The sequence below is a fragment of the Ochotona curzoniae genome, unplaced genomic scaffold (assembly GCF_017591425.1).
Source record: "Ochotona curzoniae isolate NIBS_2020 unplaced genomic scaffold, NIBS_Ocur_1.0 contig_883, whole genome shotgun sequence".
In the NCBI taxonomy this organism is placed as follows: domain Eukaryota; kingdom Metazoa; phylum Chordata; class Mammalia; order Lagomorpha; family Ochotonidae; genus Ochotona; species Ochotona curzoniae.
Window position 1 is genome coordinate 32542122 of NW_024466599.1, and position 26851 is coordinate 32568972.

The 26851-nt window shown below is 37.0% G+C and overlaps 1 protein-coding gene across 2 annotated transcripts in view; it reads right to left on the bottom strand.

Annotated features, from left to right (window-relative positions):
* Positions 1-26851, bottom strand: part of SRBD1 (S1 RNA binding domain 1) — a 179665-nt gene that overhangs the window by 109171 nt on the left and 43643 nt on the right. For both annotated transcript variants that reach the window (XM_040993200.1, XM_040993201.1), the window contains exons 12-14: positions 25741-25898; positions 24195-24285; positions 23302-23409 (exon numbers count right to left, since the gene is read on the bottom strand). In XM_040993200.1, coding sequence (XP_040849134.1) covers positions 23302-23409; positions 24195-24285; positions 25741-25898 — 357 coding nt within the window. The remainder of the gene's footprint in view (positions 1-23301; positions 23410-24194; positions 24286-25740; positions 25899-26851) is intronic.

The window sequence follows — 26851 nt, forward strand, 5'->3', positions numbered from 1 at the left end:
GTGTATATTCGCATGCCTATGTTCTGCACTTTTATTTTTTAAAACCCTTTTAAAACTGAATTCTCAAACACTATCTAATGTTGATGGTTTCTGAAGTCTCCATTGCCAGATAACAAGCCTGCTGCCTTTGTGATTACAAATGGATAATTTCTCACCCATTCGACTGACCTCCTCATCACTACGACTGTTAAAACTCAGTTATATAAAGAATTATTTTCAACAGCCACCTTCAATTACAAATGCTTGATATTATCACAGGCTTCCCATGCTAATCTCCTTTCACACTGAAATACCCACACAAGGCCCTTTGAGGCACACAGCATGGCTATTTTCTTTGCTTTACCTTACTCAGCAAAGAGGCTCAAGGATGTTGGAATTCTCTCTCCTCTCCCATCTTTATAGCCAAATCCATCTCTTATGCAAATCAGCATGCAGACTGGCAGAGTTTTGTCAAGATAAGAATTTTGACAAGGGGATTTTCACGGTTAAAACACTATTATCCCAAGTGCGCTTCCAAACCTGAAGGCTATTTAAAACAAGAGAGAAAAAGAACTTCCTAACATTGACATTCACATCTCCATGTTTTCTGCCTATAGATCGTACTTCCTTAGGTTCCATACTTGTATGACTCAATATACCTGATTTCAGATCCCTGATGCTAATCACAATACTGGACTCAGACACTTTCGATTCAGGTTAGTTCGGGAATACTCCTCACTTAATGAAAAGAAAACCCTTAACCCATTAAGGATAATCTTACCCACATACTAATTTACACATTATCTTATGAAAAGGTAATTCAAAATTTCAAATAATAATAGCTTTCCAGTAAAATAAATACCTGAGAAAGCAGCACAAGATGGCCTAAGTGCTTGAACCACTATAGTCACGTAGGAGATGGCCTGGAAGAAAGTCCTGGCTCTTGGCTTCAGTATGGCCCTGCCCCAAGCACTGCTGCCATTTAAGGAGGAAACAAGGATGGAATATCTCTCTTTGTGTTCTAATTCTACCTTTCAAATAAATAAAATAAATCTTTGAAAAAGAAACATGGCACTAATCTATCTGCAGTGTATAGGGCTTGGTATTTCATTGCCCATCTATCATCATTAAAAATTACTCACACATTTTAAAAATTGACTCAGATATTACTAAACCATAGTGTCTTCCTTTTAGTTTATTATTAGATGCTTTAAATTGCCAGTTCTGTTTTTACATTCTCTGTATTTACTGATCTCTATTCCTATTTTTGTGTGACACTGCTTTATAATGTTTAATTAAAAATTAAAATTCAATTTCTATTTTATGAGAATTTTCATGATACTATGTTTTGATACCAAATTAAACCTATAAGACAAGACAACTAGTGCAGGAAAAAGTGATAAATCCCTCAGAATACATGAAAACTATTTCAGAGCAGTAAACTCTGAGCAAGTCACACTAAATCACAGTGTTAATTTGTCAGAAATATCCTGCTGACTTTAAGTAAAAGTTAACTCTCAACTCAGCCACTGAATAGAGGGGGTTCAAAAATAACTTACTCAAAAAAGAAAAAAAAGAAAAAAAGAACTTACTCAATTTTATTTAGTTTACATTTAATTTATTATATATACGCAAGAATAACTGGCAGTTAACATTTATGTCTAAATAAATCAAAAAGTTCTTTCTGTGTGATAAGAAAATGTCATAATTTTGCAGGGTTTTTTCAAGCACTTTGAAATGTCATGTCTTAAACTTGTTAACATTTTAGATGCAGTCAAACACAATAATACTTTTTGTCATCATAACAATCCTGCACTATGATAATCATCATTGTTACAGATAAGAAAACTGAAAAATTAACTAGAACACCCAAGAGTATCAAACCAGCAAAATATCACAGTCAACTTGGAATCAGACATCTTGCTCTGCCATACAATACTGCCCACCCAAAGAGTGTGCTGAATATTTACATAATTATTTGCCATAAGCACCTCCAAACTTACTCAGCACTGTTTTATGGGATTACTGCAAGCAGAACGAATGACAGGATGGTACTGAACAATAATTCCCAAACTGGCTGGCAGCGCTTATCAATCCAATCATTTGCTAAGTAGGGAACGGAGAAGAAGGAAAGAACTGAACGACTGGTGCTGCCTCAGAGCCCCAGCACAGACCTCTCCTTTCCTTCGGCACTGGGAAACCTCAGCTAAGGACAAAGTTCCATGTGAACATGCTAAGGAACATCTTTATGATTTGGACGTTTGGAAAAGATCAGAAAACAGAACCGTGACCTGAAATTCTTAGATATAAAGGTAATAGGGATATTGGAATAACCAAATTACTTCAAACACAAGTATTTTATGTGACTTCTTAGGATGAATTACTAAAAAGGAATAAAGATGGAGGAGAACAAAGAGGGAAGAATGAAGGGGAAAGATGGAGGATGGAAAGGGAAAGAAGAAAGACAGAAATTGCTCCAATTGTGTCTCACAGAATTTCTAGCAAATCCTTAGAAAGTCTGGAAAATTGATAATACAAAAAGCTGTAAAAAAAAAAAATTAAAGCTATCCTGAGAATGACACAAAGTTGTGATTTTTTTAATCAAGTCATATTTATAGCTCTAAAAAGGCTCAACTAGACAGATATTACTTTAAGAACACTGAAAAAGGAAACATAATGTTTGGCCTCCTCAAATACAGATAAGTAAACATATCAATTATTCCCAGGAAGGAAAAGGAAACCACTTTACAGCACTAGCTGTACATTCCCAGCCAAGAGGTCCTCAACTGTGAATACATGTTCTCCTTAACCCTCAACCACAACTCACCTGATACCCTGCACCTTTGAAACTCTGACCTCCACTAATCCAGGGACACATGGGCCTTTACCAAAATATAAAAAAGAAACAAAATGTTCCTGTGACCTATTATGCCTGCCAGGGTCCAACTAAAAGGAGTCTGCGAGGGAAGGGTATCTTTGAGTACTATTTTCATTGTGCAAGATTAAGTGATTCAAGCTCTTTCTATTCCATTAAATTCACTCAACACACTTATGTTAGTACTTCATAAAATTAATGGAAAACGAAAATAAAAGGTCATTTTATTTAAGTATAAAAAATTTGAAATCCATAACATATATTTTTAAGACCTCTCATTTGGATGAATTTCAAACTTATTACATCAAAATAAAATGAAGTTCATGACCAAAAGAGTGAACCCTTCGTGTACCAGCTTTTATAGGGCTTGAGAGAGGAATGGCTTGTAACAATGCAACATCACCCCCCACCCAGGTTCTAGGTAGCGATGGATACACATTCTCTGATGCATGGGTGGGCAAAAACTATTACACAGATGGGGGAGGTGTAGCTTCCAGACTTGTGACCCTGAACTGGCTGCCTGCCTAGACCATATCAAAGAGAGATCAACCAACACACAGAGTAACACAGATGTATGATAACCTCCACAGACTAAGTCACTTAACAAAGGCCAATTTAAAAAAAAAAATGTTATAATCACTCTACAACTAGGATTAGAAACTAATTTGGGGGACTCCTGCAGTGTTGCAGCACATTAAGCCCCTGCCTGTGGTGTTGGCATCCCATACGGTGTCAGTTCAAGTCCCAGCTGCTCTATTTCTGACTCAGCTCCCGGCTAATGTGTCTGGGAAATCAAAAGATGGCTAAAGTGTTTATGACCATGCACGCACCTGGGAGACCTGGAAGAAGCTCTTGGCTCCAGCTTAGCACAGCATCAGCCAATGCAACCGTTTTGGGGTGTGCCAGCACACAGCCTTGCCCACACCAGGCCATTGGGGGCGCTTTGTGGAGTCACTGTCAAATGGAAGATCAGTCTCTAGCTCTCTCCCTTTTTCTTTCAAATACATCAATAAATTAATGTTGGGGCCTGGGAAAGAAGCAACAACTGCCCCAATTCTTTGCATATTGCAAATAAATACTTACTTTCTTCTATCAACCTGACACAAGTGATTACCTTTCTATACATCAGGTGAGAAGATTCAGGTTTGGAGTTATTCAGCAATATTTCCAACGAGCAGAGGGAGTTGTTCTACAACAAAAGGGGCTAGATTCCTTCAAGTAGTTGACTGAGGACAAGGTATAGTTGGTTTGATATACCTGCTGGGTGTAAGAAACTAAGCTAACTAACTTTTTACTTAGTTTGAAAGTTGGAGAAATATCCTTGGTGAGTAGCAGTACTGATGGTGTGAGGACATTATCTCCTGAGCTAGTCTGGGCAGTTTAGAGAACTGCCAGAGACTGCTATGTGACTTGTCAAACTGGTTTTTAAACCTGGTTTGAGTGACCCACCTCATGGAAATTATCTCCTTCCTTGCCTTCATGGTTGGCGTTTTCATAGGTCTCAGTTACTCCCTCTCAGGTTTGGATCAGTACCTTATTGGTTCGATGCACTGGCTCTTTGGACCATAGGAGGGAAAACTTTGCCCAGAGGGAGAACTGAGCTGGACTTGCAGAGGTGCTCCTAATCAACCACTAAGTAAGGCTGGAATCCAGGCTAAGCGTACTCGGGCATTTTTTGTCAAGTGTCTCCTAAAGTCTGTGTTGTACATGTTGTGAAGTGTGAACTGCTATATGTGTATTGTTACCTATTATACCCACACGATAAAATATTAGTAATTCTATTTTTGATGGGCCTATGGGTGAGTGAAAACTCCCATTGATTAACCTTAAACAAATCTGAAGGTCTTTTTTATATATAAAAGATGTGGGATAAACAATCCAGAGAATCAACAGGACAAAAGGCAGTTTCAATGAAGTATATGACAGAATAAAAAAATTCAAAATTACAAACTTTGCACCCAAGAAAAGTCATCAACAAAATATGACTTATAAAAAAATAACAAAAACAAAAACAACAAAAAACACAGTGTAGGAGGCCCAGATGAAGGGAAGACTGGGCCAAGCAAATGCCAGGAGCCAGAGCTGCTTCTAGCATTCCCACAGGGGCGACTGCAATCCAACCGCCCTCTGTAATTCTGGCTTTAAAATAAATATGCAAATCGATCAATAAATATTTAAAACACACATATTAAAACAAACAAAAAGAGCAAGTCTGAGAGTCAACCCAGCAGATAAACATGGCTGAACCTGAAACATCTAGGTGAGAAAAAGAGCCAGCACAGGCACTGAATTTGAGCCTGAGAGTCTGGAGAGAACAAATTAAAAATACACACATGGAACCATCACAAATGCAAAAGATAAAGCTCCAAAAGCAGATGAAGAAATTATCAAGGAAATGAAAAATAATGAAAAACAAAAGGTACTGAGGAACTAATCTGGTAGTCTAAGAGCAAGGAACTGGTAATAGGATAAATAGAAAAAATACATAAAATAACAAGAAAAATCATCACAAGCAGGTGGGAGAATATCTGGGAGAATAGCACAGATTAAAATCAATGCATGATGAATAAAATTTATAGGGGCCAGTGAAATAGCTCATCTAGCTAAACCACCTCCAAGTGCCAGCATCCCATATGGGCACAAGTTTGGGTGCTGGCTGCTTCACTTTCTATCCACTTCCTTGCTTATGGCCTGAGAAACCACTGGGGGATGGTCCAAAAAGCCTTGGAATCCTGCACCTGCATGGGAGACCCAGAAGAAACTCATGGCTCCCAGTTTCAGATCAGCTCAGTTTAGTCATTTAGAGAATGAACCAACAGACAGAAAATCTTTCTCTGTCTTTCCTTCTCCTATAAATCTGAGTCTCCAATAATTTTTCAAAAACCTAAAAAAAAATGTATAGTCAAAGGGAAGAGAATCATCCAACATAAACAGATTATGGGACATGGTAGTGAAAATGACAATAATTATGTTATTATAGTAAGATCTAAGGCTTCTATCTATGAAGGAAAGCTTAAATGAAACGTCACTCCTTTGTAATGTCAGGAAAGGATATATACTAATTTTTCAAATTTTTCAAATTTTCTCCTAAGATATTAAATTCAATAAGACAAATACATCTTCCACTAAGCTCAAACCTGTCTCTTCTCACTAAGGAAAGGTAATCAGAAAAAAAAAAAAGGGAAAAACTGATTTAAAAATAAATTAAATTTAACAAACCAATGAAGATGAGTAGTCAAATCAGACCAGAAAGACCTAAGACACTTCAAAAGCCCAATCGCTCATGAGGTATCCTCAGCTTTGTTTATCCACTTCCCATAGCTCCTCTTCAAGAATCATGAATGAGAAAAATGTCCTGATTCAGATCTGGAAATTTAAGCACTTACCCTGCCTGACTTTCTATAACCAACAAAAATCCACTGAAAAGAAGACTGCTACTTCTCCCTCCAAAGTCTAAACCATCTAACAGTGGTATTTCCTATTTACAATCGGAACTTAAAGGGTCGTGAGAGGGAGAGGTGCCCCACAACAGGCAAGGAGATCAAGCAAACAGGTACGAGCAGCAACCCAACATCATGAATTGTAACTCAAAATAAGCTTGGGACCTTATGGGAAGCCACTAAATCTTAGAAAATAGAGCAGATGGTGTGAATAAAAAAGGACATCCCAAGGTCTTTTGTCATTACCAAAATCACTACAGAGACTTCTTTGTATCTATAGCCCATGAAATCTGGCAACATCAATGATTTAATTCTGGGCCAGAACAGTATGAAGAGTATAATTTATAGAAACAAAACATGATAACTTCAATGATGTCAGAGGCATGGTTTAAAAAATGTAATTATCTGAATTCCAATCTACAGTTAAGAGGGCCATTTAGCAAAAATCTTATGGTCCTTTTAGTATAATATTTATAAAATCATTATGTTTAAAAGAAAAATGAAAAAGCTTTGAGGAATAACCGGAATTTTAAGTAAATGAGGCAACTGAGAAAGCATAAAGACTCAGTAAAAGTTATATTCCCTAACTGCTAAACTGGTGAATCACCTACAAGTTGCTTATCACTAAGTAGCTAATAAATACCATTTTCTATCCTTGGTTGTGTGACCCTTGTCAATCAAGCTGTAGCATATTCTTACTGCTATTTAGAATGTCTCAAATATCCGCTTTCCTTAACAAGGCCACTACTGAACTCTCCATCCACTGTACTGCTGGTTCCTTACACTTCACAGACCAAAATATTTGGCTCGATACATTAAGACATCCAGATCTGAGCTGAAGTCTATTCTCCCAAGATTTATGAATAAAAAATAAGAGAAGCAAGAAATGAAATACAAAATTACAGACTATCAACAAAATATGCTGTTTTTCAACCATTTTACTGCCGTTCAAATACACAGTAACAAAAGTTTTTATTACAATATCTCTTGAAAGATCTCTACAAGTCTAGGTTATGTTTATAAACTGAAAGTACCAATTTGAAGGCAAATACACTTTATTTTTTTACTGTTTAAGAATGTTCAATGGTACAGATGATGAGAATAAACCCAAAGATAATCCTGGTGACTAGCTAAACAGTAAAATACTTTTAAACAGTTTTTAAGTAGAAGAAACAACCAGCCTCTGTTTATGGGGGAGAAAAAGGAAATGCGAATTCCAAAAATCAGCTACAGGAAGTTCTACCCCCATCTCTTCAGCCCAGAAGAGACAACAGCCTCTGAACATGTGCTCACAGGAAAGCAAATGTTCTTCAGCACCAGGGCAGGAGTTCTTGAGACTTGTCTCCTTTGTTCTTTCTTCAGAGTGCTGCCTACATTACTACATCTAGCAGCTTTGGCTCATTTGGCTCCAGTTCTGAGCAAACAGGCTGTGAAGTTAAACTAGTCAAGCAATCTCTAAGATACTGGCTGTATCTTGTATTCTTTCTTCCACAGAGACTAATGCTTTCCTTTGGCCACACCCTTCAGTGCTGTGACAATCCAAAGGCGCGCCTTCTTCCCATTATATGCACAGCACTGGATTCAACACTGCCCAGCTCAAAGGAAAAGAGTACCAAACAATCCTAGAAGATGCATGGATGCAAAATAGTGAAGCTCTAAGTCTCATTCTAGTCTTTCTGGCTAGCTATTGCCACCCCATCACCACCACCCCCCTCATCCCCATAGCCACTACATCAATGTGACTCCTCCCAGCAACCCCACCTTAAAACAACTGCTTTAGATTTCTTTTAGCATAGCAAGCAAAAGCTTGTAAAAGGATGCAAAACAGCTGAAACATTTGACAGACAGTGTTAAATACCAGGGAATTCCTATCAACCGTTTTACTTTAAAAGCTGCTTTGATGTTGGCTATCTTTCATGTACCTCTTTCATGGCACATTAATAAAGAAAGCGGGGCTGAGGTAAATCAAGACCCAAGGTCATGTCTAGAATTACAGCACTGTAGGTACCTGATGAAACACGGATTAATGCTGCATGGGTAGTGAATAAATAAAAGCACCTCTACCCACCAATCAAGCAGGTTTTACAAGTGCCTGTGAACTTTATTCTGCAGAGAGACCTGAGACATCTTTAATCCTCTATACCCCTAAAACCTAATTATCATAATGTGAACGCAAATGTTAGGGTTCCTTCAAAATGCAAGTGCTATGAAGTGGAAAAGTAGTGCAAATTAAGCTGGTGAAACCTTAGAAATGTATTAATGTGGGGAACTTAAAAGTGCTATTTCAATAAGTTAGAACAGCAAAATACATAGATTTAGCCTTACAAAATACATTAAAATCAAAGGGCTGTCCCCCCGCAAAACAAAACAAAACAAAAAAGCATATAAAACACAAATGCGTTAGATTCAAGGAATGCTATTTTCAAATATCGATTTCTAACTCCCAAATCTCCGATGCCTAAATACCCATGTGAAAAAGATATCAACAAAGGATTCTAGCAACTTTGAATTCTTCTAATACAACTGAAATGACAGGAAAAATGACAGTGATTCTGCACAACCCAAACAGGACTAGTGAGAAAAAACTTCAAATGCTCAATAATTAACTTGAGTGCATTTTAAAAAAAGTAATGGCCATGGGCCAACACAGTACTCTAGCAGCAACTGCAGTACTGGCATCGCATACAGGTGCTGGTTCATGTCCCAGCAATTTTAATTCCGATCCAGCTCCCTGCTTATGACTTGTGAAAACAGCAAGGATGTCTCAAGTCCTTGGGCCCCTGCACACACAAGGGAAATTCAGAAACAAACTCCTGGCTCCAGATCAGCGAAACTAACCATTGCAGCAATTTGGGGAGTGATCCAGCAGCTGAAAGATCTCTCTGTCTCTCCTTCTCTCTCTAATAAAACCTGCCTTTTAAATAAAAATAAATAACTCTTTTAACAACAAAAAAGGTATTGGTCAAAGATTAGGGTAAACAGCAAGCTGTTTAACACCAAAGAGATGAACAAAATATGAATGAGAATAGACCAAAAATTTACAATATCAAAGTAAAAATTGTTCTATTGGTAATCACTAATGATGCAGTCTTACTTGTACACATATAATTTACTTCAGGAACTCTGAACAAAAAAGTGACTAAGATTATTTTAATATCAATACATTCATCTTTTCTTTAATGAATGTCTGTGCTAACTACAATATAGAATTCAGCACAAATCACAACTGTTCCAGACTTCATTAACAGACAAAGTTACTAAAAATCCCCCAAAATAGAACACTACATCAGTACAGTTCCGAACTTCACCCAAAACACTACTAATATAGAGCTCTTTATGTAAGTATTTCACTTGCTTACTTACTAACATAACTCCTAAAAACTGTTCTTTTTCTACTCCACTGATGTCCCTAAAATATTGTTTATCTAACGTATGTCCTTTAAGAACCAACAGAACTGTGGATGTATGAAATTACCAAACTCTATTCGATTTTATAAACCACAATAAAGTATCAATTTGGAGGATCACCCAAGAATGTAAATCTGTACATTCACAAAATATGAACAGACAGAGAAAAAACATAAAACACTTGCTCAAAATACAGACTTACTTATTCCATTACTAATGGTTAACAACAATACCCATAAAAGCCCCAAGTTCACCAACTGCTTTATCAATGCTGAACATGCTGTTGCTTAATTTACATTTTAGGTTCTGTTATATCTTATACTTATCTAAACAGAACATCTGTTTTGGTTATAATACAATGTATCTTTGGCAAGAAGTTAACAAAAACAATCAAGAGTCTGTATTGGATCTGGCAACAAAAGCAGATTTGTAACCAAAAACCTAAGGAGGAGAAATGACCATCACTGGGCTCTAGGCCAGTTCTAATCTAAGTCAATAAACAAAGATCTATAAGAAGGGCTACAGCTAAGAGTGGATTGAAGTAACTCCTGCAGATATTTAAATTGGACTTAGGGACACAAAAACACATGGGTTACAAAACTGGCAAAACATGTTTTATTTTGATCAAAAACTGTCAAACTGGATTCAAATCCAAAAAGTATTTTAAAACCAATCTCTCTCACACTCCAATTATTCATTCTTTATGCCTCCATTTGCAACAGACTTCATTGAAAAATCTATTTAAATACGCAGTCTTAAAAACATTCCAAACTTTCAAACAACACACACAAATTACACAGGTTATAAATCAGTTTTAATTAAAATTTACTTAATATCGGTAACATCCCAGAAAGAAAATCTTAGAGAATTCACTATTTACTAAAACAGAGGAATACCGATGGTTGACAGGCAAAAAAATTTTAAGACATCACAGGGCATCTTCTGTTTCTATAGACAATAGTGAGAAATCTAAAGACCATATCACTTTAATCTGTTTTAAGTATAAAAATCAAACTACTATTCAGAAAACAAGTTAGGCTCTCCCACAGGCTAATTCATGTATTTTATCCTCACTAGAAAATTTTAAGTGGTAGAAAAGAATACTCAAATATAAAAAACAGGTTTTTATACACACAAGAAATAAATAATCACAACATTCTCTATATAAAACATTATTCATGTAGTGAAAAGGAGTTTTACAACGTTATATATAGCCTAAGCTGCAAGGCTAAGCTAACTGATTTGCTGGAATGTAAATTTCTTCAAACCAAAGGAAAAGAAAACAGCCCATATAGATCAGAATTGGGAAGGTGATGTAAAAAATAACCTTAGAAATCATCTCAAACTTTTTAACAAAGATTCCCTTTAACAACTCAAGTTATTCTACATATTTATGACAGTTCATTTTGTTACATTAAGTCAAGATTCAAGTCTTTGAAGAAATTTCCTGGGGCTAACATCGTGGCCAAGCAAGTTAAACACCATTTGTGATGCTGGAATTCTGTAAGAGCACTGGTTTGAGTCCTTGCCACACCACTTTCACCCAGCTTCCTGCTCAGGCTTTTGGAAAAAGAGCAGAACACATCCCAAGTACATGGGCCTGAGTCAGTCATGCAGGAAACCTGTATGCCTTCCTGGCTCCTGTCTTGACCTTAGCCCAGCCCTGACTATTGCAGCCATGTAGGGAGCGCAAAAGCAGATGGAAGATATTCCTGTTTTTCCTCCTCTCTTTATATCTTTCCAATAAAAATAAATAAATCTTAAAAAAAATTGAGAAGCAAGACCCCCACCTGCCACCTTATACAAAAAGCAATTTTAAATGTATCAAGGACCTGAACTGCACCTACAAACCATCAAATTATTAGAGGAAACCATAGAGAAGCACTTCTAAGACACAGGAAATGGGAAAGACTTCTTAGAAAAGTCAACAAAAGCACAAAGACAAGATAAACAAATGGGGATACATCAAGCTGAGAGCTTCTGTACAGCAAAGGAGATGATCAACAAATGAAGAAGCAACCAATGGAATGGGAGAAAATCTTTGTACACTGTACAATCAATTCAGGACTAATATCCAGGATTTACAAAGAGTTGTAGAAGCTCAGCCATGGGGATGGGGGGGGAGGGTGGGAACCTGAAAGAAGTGGGCAAAGGAAATGAACATTTTTCAAAAGAGCAACTTCAAATGGCTTAATAGACATATGAAAAAAAGCACAGGCTCCCTAGCCATCAGGGAAATACAAATGAAAACGATACTGAGGTTCCACCTAACTCTAGTGAAATTGGCCTACATTCAGAACTCTATTAACAATACTTGGCTGGCGTGGATGTGGGGAGAAAAGTACCCTCCTTCACTGTTGGTGGGAGTGTCAGCTAGTCAACCATTATGGAAGTCAGTATGGACAGTGAACTTAAAATTGACCTGAAATCTGCATATGAGGAAGGAATCTACTCCTACATTTACAGCAGCACAATTCACAATAGCGAAGAAATGGAAACAACCCAGATACCCATAAAAGAGGAGCAGATAAAAAAACTGTGCTACATCTACTCGATGGAATACTACTTAGCCATTGAAAAGTACTAAATTCTACCATTTGCAACCAGCTGATCCCAACCACAGACCACAATGCTCAGTGAAAGAAGTCAATCTCAAAAGGACAAACATCATGTTCTCTCTGATATAAGGCAACTTTCATGCAAAATACAAGATTAATAGCCCTTTCAGTATTGTTTTTGCCACATCACTGGGAGATTGATATTTTTGTTTTATTTTCATTAATTCAAAATAATTTTTTTTGTTTTGCTTATTAATTTCCTCACCGACTCAGAGGTCACACAATAGCATTGTTTGCTTCAAGGTCTTTGATTTTCTTTTTCATTTCTTTTTTTTTTTAAAGATTTATTTTTACTATTTTTTTTATTGGAAAGGCAGATATACAGAGAGGAGAGACAGAGAGGAAGATCTTCCGTCTGATGATTCACTCCCCAAGTGAGCGCAACGGCCGATGCTATGCTGATCCAAAGCCAGGAGCCTCTTCTGGGTCTCCCACGCGGGTGCAGGTTCCCAAAGCTTTGGGCCATCCTCGACTGCTTTCCCAGGCCACAGGCAGGGAGCTGGAAGGAAAGCAGGGCTGCCGGGATAGAACCGGCGCCCATATGGGATCCCGGGCGTGCAAGGTGAGGACCTTTAACCACTTGCGCCACCGTGCCGGGCCCTTCTTTTTCATTTCTTCAGCAACACATCGATCATTCAATAGCATATTTTTTAATTTCATATTGCTGTGAATTTTCTATTTTTTTTTTCTGTTTTTGATTTTGTTTTATGGCTTTTCATTTAAGGGGATGTATAGTAACTGTGTAGTAGAGACTATTACATACAGATGTGAAGATATAATGTCATGTGCATCTCTACTTACAAATCAAAAATGGACTCCCAATGAAACTGTTGAATGTATCCTGACAATAGCATAATGGACTCACTGCCATGGTCCATGCCTACAATGTCAGGATACACTTAAATAGCAGAATGATGGGACTTATGACTGTGAATAACTACTGTAATGACATGGGAAAAGTTATTACAGGGATCTGAGGGGGGGAGGGGGGAGAAATCCCAGAGCCTATGCAAACTGTATATGGAATAATAAAATAAGCAATTAAATTTTTAAAAAAGAAAGAAAGAAAAGGGATTAGGGACTAGCATTATGACATGCAGGTAAAGTCTTCATATATGACATAAGCATTGCATGTGACACTAGTTCACCTTCCTGCAGCTCAACTTCAGATCCAGTTCTGCTACTAGCCTGAGAAAAGCAGAACATAGCCCAAGAACTTGGGCTCCTGACACCCATGTGGAAGGCTCAGATCAAACTTATGGCTGCTGGATTCAACATGGCTTAGCTCTTACCATTGCAGGTATCTGGGGAGGAAACCAGTGGATGGAAGAACTGATTATCACTCCTCTCTTTCATTCAAACTTTCAAATAAATATTTTTTTAAATAAGAAAAAAAAAGAGTAGTAAGAGATAAGCAAACACTGTGCTGACAACCAGATGCATTCAATAACCCAGTGTTCCTAATAGGAAATGACCAAAATGGTTATAAGACAAGCTAATTTTCAGTGGCTATTGGTACTCTTCCAAGTCAATTTTTTATAATAATTTTCTTGTCTGATCAAGATCATCCTCAACAGCTCCTTGTAAATCTATTCAATTTCCCCCTTGGGAACATCAAAAGAACACCTTTTCCTCTCTAAGCTTCCACTGTTTCTTAACAATCACAGTGGCATTAAAATTTGATTCATAAATGCATCCAGAGTTTCAGAAATTATTTCATCTGGATCAGAACATAAAATAAACAAATCTCACATAATATCATCTTATGTTAATTACAACCTAGCTTTCTTTCAGTGACAAATACTCTTTTCAATTCACAAATCAGAAGAGGACTTGAGCAACCCCATTTTCTCATTGCCAGTAATGAGGATTATGACAAGAAAATGGGATTATCTACAAGCAATGGGATACCTTTTCTCACTCTCTTTTCTTAAATAGTATCATTAAAAGCCTGTTATGCTACTTAGCACTTGGGGAGAAGCAGGTAATGGAAGGTTCCAGACTCTCAGATTCAGTCTTCCCATACCATGTGTGACAGATCAATGACTCCCCTTTTAGACACTGCCTTAGTTCTCCGCACTTCTCCCAGCTTTGCATACGTCCTCAGGACATCCCCACTTGGCAGGGAATCTGTAGGCAGTACACACAAACTGATTTACTTTTAACTGCCCATCTTTTTCTGGTGGCACAGTCCCTACAAGTCAAAGTGCTCTATTCAGAGCACAATGAAGCATTTGTGTTTTAAACAATATGGCTCAATATGCACGTGCTAAATCAGATAAGAGTGACATCAAAATTAATGAAAATGTAAAACAGAAATTGTAAGAAAATTGGTTGTTAACATATTTTATAATCTTCTAAAAATATGAAAACTGCCTAAGCAATTTTATTACATATTTTATTTGATATAACACTTATACTGCAAACCAATAACCTGAACATTTGGGTTTTTTTTTTCTACTGCAACTGTTTTAAACCCAATTTTCCATAGAATCAAATATGGTTTTTTCATTTGGCTTCGGCCTTTTACATCCAATAAGACTATAAGAAAACTTTGATTTATGTTAATAACTTAAGTGTTCAGAAAACTTTCTTTGACATGAGGAATTTTAATTGAGAAAATTCTAACCACTAATTTAACCTTTTCCGGAGAATTTGGAAAAGATCAAGGATCATGATTTTACTGATAAAACACATTAGCTCTGCTTGCACACCCAAATGCGCTTTGAGAACTGTTGCCCTATTTTCTTCCTGTAAGAATATCTTTTACAATTTTACTGAGGTACTCTGTATTATATTTCTGACAGCTTCCTCAAGTCTCATAAGAGACTCTCACAGGCAAATTTTCTCTTTGAATTACAATTTTAAAAGTTAAAAAATGGAATTTGAGAAAGCAATGTTTCTCAAACTTTTCTTATCAACAAGAAATAAACTTTACATAACTCAGTACACAATACATGCATGTGAAGTACGTGACAACTCTTGCCTACTATCTGGGATACTCGCTAGTTTCAACTCTCTATTTCTGGTTGACTGGAATCTACTAAACTGATTTCACCTTTGACCAATGTGTTAAGATCTACAATTTTAAAAATATGAAAACCCCAGCTCTAGAGACCTCACACAATAAAGAAATTAGCACAATGAGGACACAGATTGGGGATGTGTGCATCGATAAGCCAGGACATTAGTTCATCGCACGTGATATCCTTCTGGGAGATTTTCTTCAAATGTATCTCACATAATACATAACACACAAAAAGAAATACTATCATGAAATATAAGAACACTTACAACACCTGTATCTGTGTAAACATCATAACTTTGTCACTACTGACGCTACTTTTAATTCTCTACACAGAAGTTTTTACTAACTGTCAGAGACGAATTGATAGAGAGCGTAAAAGGTCATGTAGAACTGTGGCAGGGCGGCCATCCTCTCACAGGATGATGCACCGAAACAAACAAAGGGAGAATTTTTATACTTTCACAAAAACATATTGCAAATGGGAAAGCAGATGAATGGAGCACAGATTAGCTGAATTTCCACAAGGTCAGAGCAGCCTATAACAGTTCCAATCAAAGGGTAAGTAAGTAGCTCTACTGTGGGAAGAAGGAATCAGGCAACACTCCAAGTGACAACAAAATATCAGAATCTGTCTGGGGTCAGCTCTTTGCATGCATGTACACAGGCTGTCTTCTGCTTTATGTCTCTCTTGGATTGTCTTCCAGGTATCCCTATCACTAACTGACACAGAGGTTACATACACATACATATTTATTTACAATTACTACCCTGCCAAAATGAAAGCGCTTGGAGAACAATGAATTTGCCTGTCACTGCTCTTAATCCCAGTGCGTAGTATAACACCTGACACACAGTCTGAGTGCTCAGTGACACTGCTGATTACATGAAAACACAGGGAATGGGATGGTTGTGCTACAGATAAAGCCCAAAACACTTGTCTAGGCAACAGTAACAATCATCAACCTTTGGTATGTATCAGAGAAGATGGACAGGACAGAGTTAAAAGTGGAGAGAAAATTTCTTTAGGAAGATGGTTGGAATATGATGATACTTCTCCTACTGCCTCAACACTTGATGGGGAAGGGAATATCATTCATTGTTGACCAAGTGAGTCAGACTTCAATGAGGCCACAGTGAGCTCCAAATATGCTACCTGAATATGAGCGGCCACACGTGCTTTAAAAAATGAAGAGAAGGGGCTATCTCTGAAGCCTCTCAAATATCTAGGCATGATAAGAAAAGGATTTTTGAGATGGGCAGATTAGACAAGGTAACAAGGATTGAATGAGGAAATGTATGGCAGGCATTAGAGACTGCATCCAAGGTATTTTCCTTGATGTTTCAAATGTCTTTCGCAGGCCTGGCACAGTAGCCTAGCGACTAAGGTTGTCACCTTATTTGTGCCAGGATCCCAAATGGGCGCTAGTTCACATCCCAGAGGCCTCACTTCCCATCCAGCTCCCTGCTTGTGGCCTGGGAAAAGCAGCTGGGGACGGCCCCAAGCCTTGGGACCCTGCACCCATGTGGGAGACTTGTAGGTTGCTCCTGGCTGCTGGCTTTGGATTGGCTCAACTCCAGCTGTTGCGGCTGCTTGGGGAGTGAATCAGCAGATGGCAGATTTTCCTCTCTGTACTCTTCTCTGTATACCTGACTTTCCAATAAAAATCTTTATTTGAAAAATCCCTCTTGTAAGCAAACCTTAAAAACAGAAAAATAAAAGAGAGTAACTAGCTGCCAGAGATTAAAGGCTATATCATGAGCACGTTTCTCCTGATGAGAAAAGAGAAAGAAATAATATTTAACTTGAAAATATACATTGAGATGCTTTTGAATGCTCAGTTTCTAATTTTTTCTTATGGTCTATGTCTTTCATATCTGAAAATATTAAATTTTAAATTTAAAGGAAATTTAAAATAGAAAACCAAGTAGTGACTTCTTTCTCCCAGTAAAATGACAGATTGGCTGCATGGATTGATCTTTTACTGAAAAGCACTAGATATCACATATAATATCCTGATATATCTTAAATATATCTTTTTAAGTATATCACTTTTACAAGAAACAAATATGCAAACAACAACAAAAAAAGGCAATGACTGTAGGACCTCTGGTCGCTGAAAACTCAAGTGTATGTCCTGAGCATTTACTGGATCAAGGAAGATTTTATCTTTTAGCTTGTTGGATTAGGGAATTTACAAAACCAAAGGAAGAGTGTGAAATAGAGGTTCCAGCTAAGATGGATATGTATCAGAGATTCTCCCAATCTTTCCTCAGCTAGGCAAAGCTGGGACTCAAGAGAGTTAAACCCTCTGGTAAGGATGAAACAGAAATAAAGTCAATATACCGTCTCCCCAGGACATCACAATGAAAATGGACTATCTAAAACATTGTCAAAGGTTGATGTGGGGAGAATTATTGATGAGAATATGGAACTAGAAACTTTCTCTCTGGTTTGTAAGCCTAAATTCACTCTACGTGGTAATCAAGGAAAAACTCAAGCTGAGAATTTAAGTGATCCCAAACTGATGGATAGGGTCTATGGGAGCCGGACAGAAGCCAATCAAATCCTCTTTGAAGCAAGCCATAATCAATCCAGGCCTCAATGAATTCTCATGAAAGACAAGGAGCTTACAATAAAAACTGAACAGAAAAGAAAACAAAGAACTGCCAAAACAGATCAAGTAGCTACAAGAGTTGGCAGAGACATATACAGATTTTAGACCCTAATATTACCACAGCGACAGTCACATACGACAATCAACTTAGTTAACAAACTTTTAAATGATATGCAAAAAATCGAATTTGCAAAAATAGAAATATAACAAACTAAAATTTGAATGGGTGGTGAGCATTCTCCAAAAATTTCAGACCTAAGAGGTGAAAGTACAAAACTTCTAGAATATAAGAAGAAAAAGCTAGTGCCTTTGGTTTTAACAGGAGACAAAAACCAAGAACTACACACACACACACACACACACACACACACACACACACACACACGTATTTTATCTAAATTAAAAATTTATGTTACTCAAAATATTCTGTTCAGGAAGGATGCTTAGCTTAGTGGTTAAGACACCAGTTTAGTAACTCAGGTATCACTTTAGGGTGCCCGGGGTTCAATTCCAGCCTCCAGCTCCCCATCACAAGTTCCTGCTAGGCAGCACTAATAATAGCTCAGGGAGTTAGAATCCACATGGGAAACATGGGTTGCTTTCCTGGCCCCCAGCTTCAGCCAGCCCAGTCAGCCCGACCATGTGGAAATCTAACCTACTGGCCGCTTTTAGCAGTGGGACCTTGGAAAGTGATCTGATTGGATTAGGTTAGGGGTGGAACCGAATTTTAAATGATGGCAGCTTTATAAGGAGAGACGTACCCTCACTACCTCTTACAAAATTTTGAGAAGCTGCTGGCAAAAACATTATCACAACAAGCCAAACAACTACAGCCACACAGTCTAGAACTAGGAATCCCAAAAAGGAGCCATAAACCCCCTTCTTCCAAATGCAGTTTGCAATAGGTATTTCGCAATAATATTGATACAGAAAGTCATGCAGTTTTTTTGTATACAAATTTTCCATAAACATTTAAAAGATCCCTTAATGTGCGTTGATTTGAAAAAATTACATCAAAATAAATCTTTGATTTCAACTTTCTACAAACTTAAGAAGTATCCTGATGCATGCAAATAATTTAAAAAAAAAAAGTAAAAAAATGAAATCTACAACACTTCTAGACCCAAGCATTTCAGATAATTCTGGTCTTGAAAATACATGCCTGAATAAAAAGCTTCACTTAACATAGACTTCAAATTAATATGTATTTGTAGAGGCACACCAATAAGCAATGTGCTTAATGCCAAGCAGGCAGAGATAAGTAAAACATAGCATGCTTCAAGAAAATAGCAATAAAAAAGAAATTGGATACATTAAATATAAACAAAAATGCAACTGAAAGAGCCCAAGCTATTTTCATTTCAATAAAACTCATCATTGCTCAAGAAAAGAATGCAGTTTTATAAAAGAAAAAAAGAGAAGGAAGATTAGAAAATAATCAAGCAGAGAAAATGATCATATATATGAACAAATATTCAGATATTTAAAAAATGCATATGAAAGACTGGAAATAGCAAATCATTCTAGCACACACTTAAAACAAATGACACTGAACACTACACAATTTTTCACGGACATTTCCAACTATAAACACGTGGCTAACTGAACATTAGGATAGTTACATTCTACAACTTGATTCCAGCTGAATTTTTTTTTCTGCTTGTTAGTAATACTTCAGGTCCAAATGATTTTCCTCATGATATACACAAGTACAGATGTAAAGCAGTCTAAGGATATGGAGAGAAAATGAATGAGAAAAAATGTAAAAAAGATGCATCACTGTACATAAGCATTTACAAGTAGGATACAAGTCATATATGTTATCATATAGTAGTGTTAGAAAGTCATAGAAGAGGTTATGTGCCCGAGAAAGATTTTTCAAGATGAATGGTTGACAGGATTATGGAAATGCTCACCGGATTATCTGTTCAGAAGGTGTTAAGATAATGGCCCAAGATAGCATAAGTGATTCCAAAGTCAATGCAACTTCAAAGTGTTAGAGTATGCATGGTTTCTTAAAACAGGCACTTTAAACCAGCAAAGATAACAAAATTAAATCAAACAGCTAATTTTCCTGAAACCATCAGTATAAATTCCAATCAGCCATTTGCATCACTTAAGGATTTTGATAGCACATGATAAAATATCAGCAAGGAGCACACTAAAAGAGTAATTCACTAGGACAAAATGGCATATGAGTCAGAACTGCAAAGATGGCGCAACTATTAGAAATCACTTATAATTCACCACACGTGAAAAACTCCATGTGATTGAACTGGCATTGTGGCCTATCGGGTAGGTCATGCTCTGTGATGCAGGCATTGAATACGGGCACCAGTTCTGCTTCCAATTCAGCAATTGGACAACTGGAGAAAAGCAACAGGAAACAGCCCAAGTATTTAGGCTCCTATGACCCATGTGGGAGACCTGAATCAAACTACTGACACTGCTATTACAGGCACCTGGGGGAATAAACCAGTGCATGAAGATCTCTGTCTGCCTGTCTGCCTCTCCCACTATAAATATTTCAGAATAAATACATTCAGTCCCCAAAAAATAAACAAATCCACGTGATCATTGCAAAATTCTAAAAAAGCACAACTTCACACTGATTCTTTTTAACTTAATAAAATAGGAACGGTGTTTTACAATTTGTTTTAATCTATTTGAAAGGCAGAGTGACAGAAAGATTGGAAGCAGAGTAGCCAGGGATAAAAGTGACACAGTGACCGAGGGTTTGAGTGTCACATCCAGCACTTGACTAATTGCTCCATAATGCCCATATTAGTATCAACATTTTTAAAACATTCAAACAAGGAATACTCCTGTATACATTTTGTGCATGCAATGGTTTATATATTTAGTTTAGTGGAAGTAAAACGGCGTGTGCACGTGTAGTTCTAACGAAGTGTGTAACAGTTTTCAGTTCCATTATAATAAACAATCTATACCACAACACTATCATGATATGTGACCAAACATTTTATTTCTACCAATTAGGTAGATAAAACAGTATTTTATTAAGTATTTGATTTGTATCTCTTTTACTGTAAAAAGACAAAAACTTCTTTTCATATATTGTGAAGTCAGATTTGGTTCATTTTTAACAACTTGATCTGGCCATTTTTCTAACAAGCATTCTTTTTTTTACTATTAATTTCTAGGAACTCATTATATATTGGGAAAAAGAATCTATCACATTCGCACATAGTTTTCTTTTTGTAGGTTTGTTTACAGCATTCTGAGCATAAGAAAAGCTGGATGGTGAGCTGAAAAAAATCCACCACAAATGTGTATTATATGTAAGTACTTGTGCGTGTATAACAATTATCAAGACACTGCCTCAAACTTCACAGCAATAATTTTAAATACATAGAAATGGTATTTATGCTAACACAAATATGTAGGTGAATACAAAACATTCATAAACCTAGGCAAAATATCAAAGTTGGATGTTTTCTCTTAACACTGATTATCTCATACACTATCTTTTAATATTCCTAAAAAATCTAATGATTTTAAGGATGAAGTAGAGTGGAAAAAACTGACTCTTTATAACTTCATAACTGACTGTTACAAAATTGCCTAACAAGTAAATGTTGAAAATCAAAGAACTAAAATGTGTTTGTCTAGTAATATACATTCTGTCTACTAGCATACATTGTCTCAAGTTCAAAATAGGGCTACTCTATAAACAAACGTAGGTGAAATTCTATGCATCTTCACAACTAAATATTTCCTTTAAGATTCGCAAGTTGTGTTTAAAATCACTACATATATATCCAACATATTTATGTCAAATCAATATGAATGGTTAAAAGGAAATCAGAAAAATTGCCTTAAATTGAATCAAATCTGTTAGATATTTTATGAGTTTCTCTCAAAGGACTGGGGACACATCTGCAAGCCTGAGAATGGGGAAGCTCTGCAATGAACACTCCCCAGGCCAACTGGAATAACAAGGAGAGAGAAAAAGCTGACACAAATTCTCAAACGTGTACTTCCCTGAATTTTCATTCCAAGACACCTATTGTTTAATCCTGATTTTCTCATACCTTTTGGTTACCATGAGTATACTTTCCTCATTCATTCTGATTGTTCGCAGCACATACACTACTACACTCCTTTTTGGGATACATAAAGGAATCCTAGAAGTCTTCCAAACCAAGGTTTTTCCTTCTGTATTGTTGTTCTCACTAGCTGGCTATTCATCAGTTGACAATTCTTACTTAGCAGATTTCTCACTAAACATCTTAAACCATCAAGTGACTTTTGAGCACTTAGCCCTAAGCATCATTCATTGTAATTGTCCCTCTTCTCAGGTTTAAACTCTATTGGATTTAAATATTCTACTGCAGTATGGAAAAGGCAGGCAAAGGTATTTTAGATTTAGAGAACGGAGGCCTTCTGGAATAACAATGCAGAATGAGAGCAATTACTAAAGATGCAGAGATGGGACTAGAAAATTGAGTTGCACTAGTCCAAAGTTATTCAGAAATAATCTGTCTGCTTATATAAAATGAAAATTTATTTAAAATTAAGAGACAAGAAAGGTAAGAACATCCAGGCCTGCTGAGGTCTTGGCCACACCTTCAGATGGGCGGCACCAGCATTACCCACCCATTTCCTAACTGAATAAGAGGCCACCAATGGGGAACATCTTACCTGTAGGTTCCCCGCCCAACAAGGAAGGGTCTGGAAATGCTTAAAATCCCAACACCCTTCCTCAGACCTTTGGTGTCTCTATCTCCCTCCTCTTTCCAGAGGCTCCCCATCTCCCGGCTTTCTTCCCTTTCCTCTCCCTTCCCTGCTCACCTGGTCCCTTCGCAGGTGGACTTTTCTGTCTGCAATAGATTCCCGGATTTTTATTTCTATGCTGAGCTGAGGAAAGAACCCACCAGACATTTCTGATAACAAAAGGAACATCAGAATTCTTAAATTCTTAAGACTTACCTTGATTCTCATTTCTGAAAGGAGACAATTAATTGGCTAAAAACTTTGGGAGAAATAGTCTAAACTACCTACAGCTTGTAGGTGCTAGGTATACTGTCCTACTTATGAGTTAATGAGAGCCCTCACATGATGCACAAACTGAAAAAGCCCAGGAAACTGAGTGAGCCTTAACATGCTGCTTCAGTGTCTGGCTCTAATCATTCCTGTCTCAAATTTCTCCAAGAGACAGACACTATTTCCTGTAAAGCTCTTAGAAACAGCAAGAGGTGGTTTGGAGGACAAACAAGATATATGTCTTACAAAGAGAAGACTGAATTCATCATAAAAAAGAACTTCAGAAGTTTCCATTCCTCTTCAACAAAACAAACATTCCTAGCATCCTTACCAGTAAACAACATCCAGTGGTGCAAAGTAATTTTTCATTATCAGGTCAGCAAAGTAAGCTTCTGTTTCCCGGCAGGCAGTTCCATTTCCAATCACCACTGTGCTGCAGCTTCAAGGGAGAAACAGAATGAGAAACTGAATGAGCTCAGGACATGCTTTGAAATCACCTGGTGAAAACGTCCAGCATGCACAAATACTATTAAATCATGCTCTGATCCTTTTATATATCCAAGCAATCTTTCCATTCTTTCATGAGAGAAACACCAATTTATGCAGAATAAAGCACTGCCCCTATACTTGGTATAGGAGGCTATTCAGAAACATTTCACATCACACAATCAAGAACATCAATTTCCTTCCTAGCTAGGAAGGAAATAAAATTAGATATGAGTCAGTAAAATCTAGAGCATTCTAGGCCATGATCAAAGGCATTTAAAATGGAATTATATGATATGCTACCAATTTCTAAAGCTTCTAACTATCACCAGAGCCATGCTTTAGATCACATAAGGAAGGAGGGAAGCAGAGAGGGTAAAAGGCACACGGAGAACCATGCAAGGAAGTGGACAGCAGGAAGGCAGGCAGGCAGAAAGGGAAACTAGAATACAGGATGGAGGGAGGAAGGCAGAAAAAACACAGCAAGGAAGTCTACACAGAAAAATGAAATGCTCACATGTGCCACTAGGACCACCTTTAATGTCAAGGTGGCAGAGGAAGGAGCATCATTCTTCTGGAGTCTCCCTATGTAAAGCTCTCCAGCAATTTCCCCAGCATTATTTTACATGGTTCCTTCTCTTTGACTTCCCTTAATCCCCCCCTCCAAATTACAGGCGTCATAGGTATCTCTGATTGACCGAGCCACTGTAGTACTCAAAAGATTACTTATTTTCATACTTGAAATTCAGCAAAAGCTGCTTTATTTTCGCTGCCTCTCGAAAGCCTTGTCCACAATGCAAGTAGACCACATCAGTATGAAGTATCTGACCTTAAAAACAAACACAACAATAAAAATGAAAATAAGCCATTTTGCAAGAAATTTAAAAAAATGACACATGAATGATCTGATTAAACAAGTTACAACAGAAAGGGAGACTGGTTTGTCTTCTAAAACAGTTTAAAATGTTCCTATTCCCTGAATCAGATCCTCCCTAAGCACTCTGAAATGCTGTTACTTGCCAAGTCCAAGATTCAACTTTGTCACAGAAAACCACTATTTGCCACATAGTATCTAAAACAAAAGTGGTTTTCTACACCATTTACTAAACACTTACTGCTCAGCAGACACTGTTGTGATACTCTATTCTTCTCAAGTTTTTGAGCTATACATTCATGATTTAGGTTTTCTGTATTACATTATGTAAAACATGCTTATTTTAGTTAAATATCTGTTTTCTTTAAAACTATTTTAACAGATTTTTGTTTTTATATTTGATGGTAACCATCTAAATAGAAAAAATGAACTGAGGGACTGACTTAGGACATTTGGAAAATAGCAAAAGAATAAAGAAAAAGCAGAGGTAGAAAATGATGAAGTTAAAAAGGAAAAAAATTTTAAGCAGCTAAACATATATATAAAAGCAATAACAACACAGCTTAAAGTTAAAATTACTTATAAGAAAAATCAGAGTGGCAATTTGGAACAGTGATTTAGACACTGTTTGGATACCCACATTCCATAATGGAGATAAAAGGTCCTAGTCCCAGCTCTACTCCGAATATTGTATACCCCTGGCTTCAACCTGACCCAGTTTTGGCTATTCTGGGCCTATGGAGGGCAGCAAATGGAAGAGTCCTATCAGTCTGTTTCTCTACTATTCAAATACATTTTAAAATCAAGAAACAGAAAAAATTTTTTTAAAGAGAAGCATACTTTCAATAAAAATGAGGTACAATTATATTGGAAATAAACAGGAGCCATAACTAGAGATTGAGTATAACTTAAAAAGACACAAAGATTAAAATAAGCATCTTCCTAGTAATTGAGATTGAATAGTGAAATGGATAAATATCTAGAATAATCTTATCAAAACTGACTGAAAATACATGTATATATAAAATTTAAAATTATTTATCCTAAAAGCAATATAATGATTAAAACTGATCTAGCAATATATTCAGTTGGGTTATCTAAGAAAAGTAAGTGACTGGACATTATTTTTTAAAAATCTAATAATATAACTTAATCACAATAACACAGTAAAGGATAAATGCCAGATGCTCTTCTGATAAAAAGAAAAAATTAAAGATGCTATTCACTTATTACAAAAATGAGCACCATAAAAAGATAACCAAACCAAAAACCCAGAATTTTATCTATAGTGTACATACATGTAGCAAGACGTCCCCACAGAACCCAAGGCAGAATGGAGCAGATGTGTACAAAGCACCACTAGCTGTGTGCATCAGAACCATGCAGAATACAACCTGAAAGACAACTTACTGGTAGGAGAAATTATAGCTAATTTGCAACCATGCTTGTAACCAGGATCCACTCCCATCAGAGTACGACCTGGGACAGGGCTTGTTAGAAGGAGCTGGCGAAGGTTCCGTCCAAACATCAATACTGATTCCTTCTCTGCATCTGATGTTAATTTGGCTCTTTAGAAATACATAAAGAAAAGAAGTACTGAGTTTTTCACTTGAGGGAGTTCTTTTCTTTATCCCTCAAAAAGGGGAGAAACTATTTTGTATAGTTATTCCTCACCGGAGCATTCATTGTAACAAAATGACATTCAAGGAAAAACATCATACAATGAAATTATATTGAGTCTACTTTTTACTAATCCCAGTAATATACCACATCACACACAACTGTGACACAAACCATATGACCTTGTCACACCTACATTCCTGTTTTATCAGCTCTGCATCATGCACAAAAGCCACAGCTATAACAGTGAGTGTGTGAATCTGGAATGGGATGGTGAGGGGACAGAGTACATACAGTTTGGATGCCACTTGGGATGACAAATACAAGTTTATCCATTTCTTTTAAATACAAACAAAATTAACTGGTATCAAAGGAGTTTAAATCCTTTCTAGGTTCTTTGACTCTCTTGCAATGGAAACTAAAGAAAGTACAACACAACAAGGTTTATTAGAGGCTAATAAAGAAAGTATAACAGAACAAGGTTTATTACAGGCTAATAAAGAAAGTATAACACAACAAGGTTTATTACAGGCTAATACCCAAACATGAGACACAGCATGGCTAGCAGAGGTTCCACGAACTGGCTCAAAGAGAAGAGGTGAACACAACTGTTAGCAGGACACACTTGGCACACTCAACTCCCATCTGTCCCTAGCCCAGTGTTCTGGCTCACCCTCTCGGCAGAGGACTCCAACTCACCCTTGTTATACAGGACATGCTCAAAATCAAGGTGTTGCTCACTACTGCCACCACAGGGAGGTCACACATCAACTGCACTAGGCTCCTTGCATGTGCACAGGGAGTAGGGGGTCCTTTGTGGTCACAGTGTGTACACTCCTTGCTCCTGACTCCTCTGAAGCTGCTTGAAGTGAGCTATAGTCAGAGATGGACTTAGGGTGGG